Here is a 10,523-nt window from a genome sequence, read left to right on the forward strand (position 1 = left end):
GGGGAAAAAAAAAACCAACAGAAAACAAAAAACAAAAATCAAAAATAGACGTTCTGATGCATTAGTTTGAGATGCATAAGATGCATGCTTCATTTCACTTGATAAACCACATTGGTCTGTTCCTATCATGTGCCAGACACTGTCTCACAAGCTCTGCTTCCTGGCTTCTGGAACTCACTTCCGGTCAAGGGAGCAAGATCCAGGAAGCTAACACTACAAAACTAACAGGACCCTGTGAGAAGAGCTGTGTGGGAGAAGGGAAAAAGAGGTAGAAAAGGTCAGAGTCCTTGAATGCTCAGGGAGGTCCCACCTCTTGGCTAGTGGTCTGGAGACGGCATTTTGAAGTGGTCCTATTGATTGGTACAGGGAACCAGGCAGGACGGTATGTGACATTTGAAGATGACCCTGGCTTTAGATGTGAGGCTGGAGCGTTGGGGGAGAGCGCAGAAGGAATAGGAAGTGCCTACTTTGCTTTTCTGCCCTGGTGTGTGGGTGTACCCTCCACCAGAAGTCAGTTAACAGGTGAAAACTGCCTTCAAATCATGCCTCAGCCTGCTCTCCTGAGACCCCGAAGGAGAAGGCGGATTTTGTGCTGGAGTAGGGTGGTGAAGAGGACGGGGTGGAGGGTCCTCTAAGGCCCTCTGAATTTACACACCTGCTCAAGCGCTCCTCCCAGCCCAAACCCTCCCTTTTGCCCCTGGGGCCTCAGCAGAGCAAGCAAGGGGGAGGGTTGTTAAGTTGATTGTCGGAAGGGAGAGGAATTTTCCATTAACAGCAACAACAATAGAAACTGCTTCTGGTAAAGACACAACACTCTGTTTGCCAAGTGCCTTCACACCTGTGATCTCTGGATTCCAGAGGTGCCGCCTGAACCCAGGCATTTGACACTACCCCCGTGCACAAGTAGGCACACGCCCGCTGCAGTGTCCTAACCTTTATTAAGACGCGCGTGCTCTACCCACCCCAAGGCCCCGGGAAGCCTTTATCTTTGCCCCTGGGTAGTCCCAGCTGCAGTAGTCTGCAGGACTCTAAAACGTCCACCAAACACAGGCAGACGCGCGAAAGCGTGCTCAGGCAGCCCTTTCTTCTCCCAAAGCAGCTGAAAACTTAGGTGTCCTGGGGTTCTCCTAGGGCGCACAGTAGGAGCCACAAGTGTGGCTGTTCTAGGACTATAACCTGTACCCCGTATTCAACCCTCTCCCTCCTTGTGGCGAGGAGGGGGTAGTTGGCTGACCTCAAGAGTCTTTCATAAAGTTAGAAAATAGAGTGTTTAAACACGCCAATTTCCCACCCATGAGGGGACTCAGACCTAGGCCACGACACACACGGGATTGCTCCTGCTGCAGGAGGCACCTGTGCCCAAGTGTCTAGTGCCAGTCCCGCCAAGACCCACCGCCACTTCTCCCCGACTATCTCAGCTCCTCTCCACTCTCGGATCTCCCAGGTCTCCCTTCCCGTCCACCGCCGTGGTGCCACTTACCCCGGCCTCGGTCCATGGCGCCGGCGGGGATCCCGGGGAGCCCAGCCCAGGGCGCAGCAGCTGCCGCACAGGGCGGCGTGCGCTCTTGGGGCTGCCCCAGCGGCTAGCTCGTCCCCTCCCCCAGACAGGATGCTCGCAGGACGCCCCCGCCCCGCCCTGCGCGCTCCCGGAATAGACCCGTGTACGCCTCGCCCCCTACGCCGCCGGTGTCCCGGTCCGGCACTGGCCAGCGCCACGCCCTGCTTTCCGCAGCCCTCCTGTTGGGCTAGTAGGGACAGCCTCACTGCCCACACACTTTGGCGCCGAGCCCGGGTTACCGACCTACCTGGACCACTCAGTTTTGCTTGCCCTCCGCTAAAGTCAGAGAAGCTAGCCACTTCACTTTCCAGGCAGGCTGTGTCTGTGGGGACTGCGTTAGGACTGCTCAGGCCCACCTTTTTGTCTTTAAGTTTATCTCCACTTCCAGAAGTTCTTTCCTGAGCCCCTTCCAGCCTAGATAGCCAGGCTGGCAAAAAGACAACAAAGGAGTGAGAGAGGAGTGAGAAACAATAAACAAAGATCTTCAGAAAGAAAATCTCCCAGGAAAAAGACTAAAAAGACAGGCGGTAGATGGGGCCCACTTTCAACTTTCCGTGTTCCTAATGTACTAAGATGTGAAGAGATATCAAGCCAGCGTGATAGATATTGCAGAAGCGAAGAGTTTTAACACTGAAAATACAACACAGTGCATGCCTCTGAAGGTAATTACAGGATGCAGAAAATGAATTGCTACAGCCCAGCCAAGAGAGGTAGTGTGAAGTTGTATAAGAGTGTTAACTCTTATTTCTGGTAGATGGACTGCAGACAAGCCCAATGCTCAGACTCGCTTCCCCAGCTGTGCCTCTGATTTGACTGGGCAGCTACTTTGTAGCATATCGGACGTACTTGAGACACTCCTGTAAAGATCCTGTAAAGAGATTGAAGCAAGAATGGCCATCTTGTATTTTCTTCAGCTCGACGTATTTCCTCTGTTGGTTTTACCTGCAGGTTGAAATTAACATTGTCTTTGCAAAACGACCCCGGTAGTTTGTTTAGTACTTGTGTGTAGAGTGCTCAGACGGAACTTGATGTGTTTAAAAAAAAAGTCTTCTGAGTTTTTTTTTTCTTCTACCCAGGTACTGCGTGCTATGTCCCATCTACGAGGCCTGCCTGTCCATCTGTGCCCAGAGAGACCTCAAACTGACCTCACAGCGCTGTTGGCAGGGCAATGAAATGATGATACCCAGTTTATACGCCATAAATAGCTATGAAAATGTGAGCCATTGTTAGTTTCCAGGCTCCTCTTTGTTCCTGCCCGCTTTTCCAATTTGAAAAGGTCATTTTCAGTTCTAAAGCAGCTAACCAACAATGGCGAGTGGATTTAGCATCCTAAGTTCACTGCTTGAACTCTGGAACTTGGAAGTCATCTGCGTATTTGAAGTTCCCAGGCCAACTCACTAGTTTTCAGTGTGCTGCAGCACAGGGCATCGAACCCAGGGCTTTCCTCAAGGCAAAGCAAGCGCTTGACCTTGGAGCACCACTCCAAGTTTTTATCACCTCCCTCCCTCCTTCCCTCCCTCTCTCCCTCCCTTCTTTTTCTCTTTTAGACAGGTTTCTTCCTAAGAAGCTCAGGTTGGCCCCAAGTCGTCAATCTCTTGCCTCTTGCTCCAGGGGCTGGGGGTACAGTGCCAGGCTACCATGTCCTCTGATGAAATAACTTTCAATCAACAGTATAAAATATTACCATTGCCAAATAGGTGGAGGTTTTTGTAGACATTGTTTTTAAAAAGTAGAATTTTCAAAAACTTTAAAGGATTTTGAACTTTTATTCAAATAATTGGAGCAAAGATTTCATAAGAATTTGCGTGTTTTTATGGGAGTGACCTATGTAGTAGGATTAACTGAACCATGACCTAGGAAATGCATAAAAATGAGAGTGGACACAATCTACGCACGACTCTGAGAATTAATGAGGTTTGTAGAAGGTACAGGGGCTCTAGCTTAGCCTGTAACTTCGTCTGCTGGAACTGCCAGCCAAGTGGGCTGCAACTTGGTAGCTGTCAGAATGAGCCAATGAGATGCATGGAGAAGATATCTGTGTATGAACATAAAAGAATCATGATTTGGTTTTCTACACTTTTTCTTTAAGAAGGAACAAGAAAATGATTCCCTCTGCCCATCAGTTCCCTTAGGCAGCATTGATTGGGATCTGTGTAAGCTGGTGTTGAGACGACAGGTGTTAAGTAGGAGTGAGCCCCATCTTCAAGGAATCTATGAACTAGAAGAGGGGGTAACTTCAACACATATTATACTGTAAAAAATACACGAGAGAGATCAAGGGCTTTGGAGTCCATGAAGACAAAGCAGTGGCTTCTTACCGATCATGGAGACAGCACTAGAAGGTAGGCGTGTGCTCGGGAGTCAGTTGATCCGAATGTGTAACGAGAAGATAGCATGACCGGCAAAGAAAACAGTGAGTGCGAAGACACAGAGATAGAACACGGCAGGACTGTCGGCAACGCGGTTTGCATTGGCCAGATCACGGGGTATCAGGTGCTAGGTAGGAGGACAAGGATGTGAAGGGCACTGTTGATGTCCAGTATTTAGTTCCCTCTTCTGTTTCTCCATATGTAACTCTGGCAAACGTTATGAAGACTTGCCTCATATCTTCTTGCTTGCTGCCGAGTTTCCCAGGTTCACCTGGTGCTTGTGGAGAGAATTCCACACCCAGAGAAGTCCAGCTTTGTAAAAAGATATCGAATTCGGCTCCAGGGAACAATACCAGGAAGAAAACGTTCAGCTCCCTTCTGTTCCTGGTCTTGTGAAAACAAATGATAGTCCCCAGACTCCCTCTTCGCTTATCAGGTAGAACAGGAAACCCTGGGAAAGAAAAATTTGGAGTCTGAAGGGCTCTTGTATCAGGGGGAGAAATACTGTCACCTTCTAACCTGTCATCTTGCGTCCCAGGTCAGCTTCCTCTGCACTTGCCAGAGTGACCTTTTCATGACCCTAAGCAGACTATGCTATTTCCCTCTTAAAAAAAAAATCACATTCTCCTTTGCCACCAGTGGAGCATTCGACTTCCTTGTTACAGCATTCAGATACCTTCTTTGCTGAGCTTGTAGAATCTCGGGGAACTCCAGGAAGTATATGAAACTGGACCAAGGGGGATCAGATACGGGGTTGGAGTTGTTGCTGTGTGAATCTCAGTTCTTCCACTGGGTCATCAATTATAATTTCTTGCTTACTTACCCATCCTTGGCTCCAGATCACTGTGTGGGTGAGTGCTGTGCCTTACTCTGAGGTCCCCAGATCCCATTCTGTGTCTAATAAGTAATGAGAAAGATTTAGGACAAGAGTTGTTCAGTAAACTCATGGCACCTGCAAGGCCTGCTGTCACGGACTATTGCTAATGCTGAGTCCAGGCCTGTTATCCCTCTGGGAGTGTCTTATTGGTATCTATTTTCGGAAGGAAATGCAATTGCAAGGTGTCTTGTGGAAATGCCCTGGGCTCTCCAGGCTCCTGTGTACACCAGGGGCCACATAGCTTCCTCTCCCACATTCTTTGTTCAGGGTGATCCCCAAGCCTTTCGCTTGAGTGTCTGCTGGGTGCTGGCTGCTGGATGAAAACCTCTCTTGTTCCACACAGCACAATGTTGGCATTATAGCACTGGTCCAGGGAAGTGACATATGCGTTTGGTCCACCCTGGGCCCCAGCCACAGACAGCAATCTGCTGACAGCTGCAGGGAGGAAAGAGGGTGAGGGAGCACTCCTCTTTGCCGAGAGCCTTTATATTCCTGCTCCAGGCTTTGTGGTTTATGTGCAGCCTGGCTAGGGGGCTCCTGCTGATCTCAGGGCTCAGGCTCACCGAGGCAGAAGCTGTGAGGCCAGAGGAAATGTTTGAAGGACCCTTTGTCATCGTGTCCAAATGCCTCATATAGCCTGGCCCCACCCTAGGTTCTGCCCCAAGGCCAGAGAACAATGCCCCTCGAGAGTGACCATACTCTGAAGTCCCCAGGGGTAAAGGGTTGTTTGGATTGCTAGGGACACAGGTAAAGCAGGGCTCTCCCCTCCCCTTTAGAGGGGGAATGGCTAACAGCTCAGACCTGGAGTGGCCAGGTTGGCATTCTTTAGAAGAACCCAGAAACTCAGATTTTTCGCATAAACATTAAAAAAAGTTGTATACATACACATGTGAGCTTATGTGTGTCTGTGTGGTGGCCAGAGGACAACTTAAGAGAATTGGCTGCCTTCTCCCACCATGTGGGTCTCATGGGATTCAGGTCATGTAACTTGGTGACACACCTTTACCTACTGAGCCAACTCAACAGCCCATACGATCTGTTTTGACGTAAGAACGCTGGTCACAGGCTGGGGATATTGTTCAGTATATGCCCAGCATGCCTGAAAGCCTTGGGTTTGCACTCCAGTGCCACACAAACTGAGTGTGGAGGTCTATAATTATAGTATCAAGGAGGTGGAGATGGAGGATCCGTATTTCATGGTCATTCTTGACCGTTTAACAAATTTGAGATCAGCCTCGGCTACATGGGGACTCTGTCTTAGGAAAAAAAGTTGATCATTTATTTCTCTTGTTTTAGAATAGTGGTTCTCAACCTTCCTAATGCTCTGCCTCTTTAGTATAGTCCCTCATGTTGTGGTGACCCCCAACTGTAAGATTATTTTTGTTGTTACTTCATAATTGTAATCTTGCTACTGTTATAGATTGTAATATAATTATCTGAATTTTTCGATGGTCTTGGGTGACCCCTGTGAAAGGATTATTTGACCCCCAAAGGGGTTGCGACCCACAGGTTGAAAACCACTGTTTTGGAATATCAAGAACCAGCTAAGCCATGCCTGTGTGCTGTATCTGGCCATGGACTCCTTCCCTTCTGGAGTGCCTGTCCACTCAGGACAGAATGCTAACGCAGAAGCCTCCCTTTCTGAGATGCTGACTATTTTATTCAGATACTCAAGGCTCAAGGGAAGTACTGGGCTCCGGGGTCCAGAAAATGAACTAATCTGGATCTAGGAAAATCCCAGAGCTGAGAGAAAACTGAGACACCAGCCTATCTCATCTTGTCCTTTGTCATGTGGGGAGATGGAGGCCAAGAGCATGTAGAGACTTTTAATAAATTACACAAGGCCTTAGGGGCGGAATGGGGAACAGTAGGGCAGGAATCCAGGCTCCATGACATCTTTGTTACAGTCCCTGGTCTGTCACTCTGCTCAGTGTGTGGAACACAGTAGTGAAGAGCTAACCTTTGGAAAGAGTCTTTGCAGTCCAGGGCATGACCGTCAAACCTTCTGAAGTATACCTTCCTCATCTAGGCTAATACAGGTTCCTAGCAGAGTGACAGGAAGATTTAAACGTGTCTATGTCTGTTGAATGCCTGGTGCCAGGCGTGACATAGAGCGAGTATTCTTCAAACGCCACTTGACGATTTAGGGAGGTAGCTATTCAGTGGTTAAGTGTATGGGCGTCAGGTGAGATGGCCCTGAGTTCAAGTCCTGACTTTACCACATGCAGCTGTGAAAAATAGGATGCATTGCTTCCCAAAGGCTCAATATGTTCATCCGAAAACTGAGGATAAAACAGTAGCCAGGACACAAATGAGATCAGAGCACAGAGTTCATCTGTTGGAAGTCTTGCCATTATGTCATCGGTGAGGGTTTCCTTTGAGGAAGTTGTCAGAAGCTTATGGAAATAGTGGAAATCTTGACTACATAGACCCAGGCTGCCCCCTGCAGGAAGTTTCTTATGTCAAAGCCCTGGCTATGGAACCAATTCGGCCAGGTTCCTGACCCCTGCAGGAGCACCTGGGCTTCTGGATGGGGGGATTGCCGGGCTTTCAGCGCTTGCTGCCACCGAGGCTGATGAGGAGTGACATTTTGTACAGATATGAAACAACAAAACCAAAGCCAGGCAGTGGTGGGGCACACCTTTAACCCCAGCAATTGGGAGCAGAGGCAGGCAGATTTTGAGTTTGAGGCCAGCCTGGTCTACAGAGCAAGTTCCAGGATTGCCAGGGTTACACAGAGAAACTCTGTCTCAAAAAACAAAACAAAAGAAAACCAAAATCAAATGAATGGCTAAGATATTTCATCAGAAGAACAAACTTTGGGTCACTTGGAGTTTGTTCTGATCCAGGTGGTCCAGTGTGTTGGGGAGTGTGAGGAAGGCTCACTTATGTGTAATATAATCACATGTGGCACTGGGAACCAGAGATTGCATAAGACTCTAGAACTCCTTTTCCAGGGCTGAAAAAGCAAACTTCTAGTCCCTTCACATCAGCTTTTCCATTTCCCTAGTGAGTCCTCCCATCCTGCCATGAGCTTTCACAGGGACGGATACAGGCACTGTTAGGTTGCTGGGGTCACCCCTTACATGGCCAGCGCACGAGACTACACTGCCAACGCTAATTCACCTCCTTTGGTGGAACTCTGAACAGCTTAAACCATAAGGCTGATGTAGGGAGAGCTGCTTCTAAAGAGAGTGCAGAAACTCTCTGTCTCTGTCTGTCTGTCTCTGTCTCTGTCTCTGTGTCTGTGTCTCTCTGTGTCTCTCTCTCTGTCTCTCTGTCTCTCTCTCTGTCTCCGTCTCTCTCTGTCTCCCTCCCTCCCTCCCTCCCTCTCTCTCTCTCTGTCTCTCTCTCTGCTGCAAAGGAGGCTAGCAAGCTTCCCTAATAGCCGGAGGATCCAGAGTATGCCTGATAACTGGAGAATCAAGTCTGTCTCCCTGCAGTTCCAGCAGTGGTCCAGAGGGGGCACTCTTAGCCTGGGGAAACAGTGATTTGAGACTGCTAGAGATGGCGTAGATGAGAGTAGTGTTTAGGTGGCACAGCTCATGTCAACTAGGAAATGGTCACAGACTTAGATGACATATCATATTTTAGTTTTACTTATGTGCACACTTGTCTCTGCTGGCCTTTGGTGTCTTTTGCCTGTGTCCCTCAGGTCTAGCGGCAGGAGGAGTTAGTAAAAGGCTATGCTTCTCATAGATTGTACATTTTGCTCATTTAGAGCCCCACTCCAGGGCAGCAGCTCATAATGGTAGACGTAAGTGAGTGTTTGCAACTGTGTAGTCAAAAACTTTAGTGTTGAAATGCTTAGATCCTCATTGCACACAGGGCACTGATGGAGCAGGCATAGCTCTGGGATGTCAATTGCTATTAATTTTTTAAAAAGTATTAAAATATTTATGTATGTAGGTATTTTGCCTGCATGTATGTCTCTGCACCACATGTGTGTCTGGTGCCCTGGGAGGCCAGAAGAGAGGGTGTTGCATCTCCTGGAACTTAACTTATAGCTGCCTGTGAGCTATCATGTGGATGCTGAGAACTGAACCTGGGTCCTCTGCGAAAGCAGCAAATGCTCTTAGCCATTGAGCCAGCACTTCACCCCCCACTTGCTACTAATTTTTAGCAATGCTTTGTTTCCCCATTAATTTTTCCTAGCTGTGTTGAATAGTGGCACCTCTAGCCCACATGAAACTTCTCTGCGGCCTTCCATAGTGGGTGTTCACATCCCTGTGCCTCCAGTCTGCTAAGGGCAAGTGTCCCTGGTGCAGCTGATCAGGCTCCCCATCTCAATGAACATACTCAAGACTCTGTTGGTCTGTTTGTAGCTACAAAGTGCGGCTATCGCTGGGTTTAATTATAACCTGTGATATTGGAGGCCCCTAACACTGTGTTCTGGCTTGTTAATGTAATGTTGCCCTCAAGTATTCAAAGAGGTTATATATATGGGAAAATACCCTTCTCCAAGAACCTCAGAATGTCCGACAGAAAAGGTTGAGTCTGTCCTTAAAAGACAGATGGCTTAGGGCAGAGTGTCTCACTTTTACTGCTGCGCAGCTCTCGGATACAGATGCCGAAGGGGAGGCCAGGGCAGGGCCTGCGGTTCTGTATTCCTCATCAGCATTCCTGATTGGAGATGACACTCTTTATCGGAACAGTTGGATCAATCCTTCCTCACACTCGTTATTAATAACCACAGAGCAAAGTCAGACTATCTGTACAGAACATGGAGGAATGGGAAGGTATCTTCTAGGCCTTCTGCGTGCCTACCTGGCTATTATGGCCCCTGCCTACCTGGCTACTGTTGGAAAGATATTTGTACTCTGTGTGAAGATATATTGTTGTGGTTAGTTTAATAAAGAGCTGAACAGCCAATAGCTAGGCAGGAGGTATAGGTGAGACTTCTGGGCAGAGAGAGGAAGTAAGAAGAGGTAATCGAGGCCCAGAGGTGACCCAGAGAGGAAATAGGGGGTGCCAGATGGAAGAGAGGTAACGCCATGTGATAGAATGTAGATAAACGGGCTAATCTAAGTTATAAGAACTCATTAGGAACAGGCCTAAACTATAGGTTGAGCTTTAATAACTAAGAAGAGGTCTCGCTGTGGTTATTTGTGAGCTGGCAGCCAGCCCAAAGGAAAGGCTGACTCCAGGCTACCTCTGATATCACCTTTTCCTTTACTTGTTCCTCTCCATCCTCACTCCCACCAGATCCTCAGAAGGACAAGCTCTTGTCCACCCAATGCCTTGCATGCACTGTTTCCCTCTGCCTAGAACGTTCCTACTTCCACTTTCTCTGCTGACCCATTTCGTCTTTCGCTAGGTGTTTGAAGGGAGTTCTTTTCCCAGGGCACCCTGTCTGCTGACTCCGTAGAGGTTGTTTCCATGTACCGTCTTTTTCTGTTTACTCTCTGTAATCCAGGCTGGCCTCAAATTCATGGAGATCCACCTGCCTCTTCTTCCCAAGTGCTGGGATTAAAGGCGTGTGCCACTATCGCCGCCCACCCTTTTCTGTTTACTTAGAACTTGTTTCTCTTCTAGACCGGAGTGCAGGAGGCACATCTCCCATACTGTTTATCTGGCAGCAGAGGCCCCAGAAGCAAACATTTGTTGGGTGCATATGTAGGCAGGAACAAAGATATTCTTGGTATCTTTTTGTGCATTTGAACTACTTGTCTGGAAGGGAAGGAAAGTGGAAGAAAAGTAGAAATATATCCCTTCCCTT

The 10,523-nt window shown here is 48.3% G+C and overlaps 1 protein-coding gene across 1 annotated transcript in view; it reads right to left on the bottom strand.

Moving 5' to 3' along the window:
* Positions 1-1,561, bottom strand: part of Afap1l1 (actin filament associated protein 1 like 1) — a 54,796-nt gene extending 53,235 nt beyond the window's left edge. Inside the window, exon 1 of the mRNA XM_026783305.1 lies at positions 1,481-1,561. Within this exon, the coding sequence (XP_026639106.1) occupies positions 1,481-1,496 (16 nt within the window). The 5' untranslated portion in view covers positions 1,497-1,561. The remainder of the gene's footprint in view (positions 1-1,480) is intronic.
* Positions 1,562-10,523: the final 8,962 nt, after the last annotated feature.

This window comes from Microtus ochrogaster, chromosome 18 (assembly GCF_000317375.1).
Source record: "Microtus ochrogaster isolate Prairie Vole_2 chromosome 18, MicOch1.0, whole genome shotgun sequence".
Taxonomy (NCBI): Eukaryota; Metazoa; Chordata; class Mammalia; order Rodentia; family Cricetidae; genus Microtus; species Microtus ochrogaster.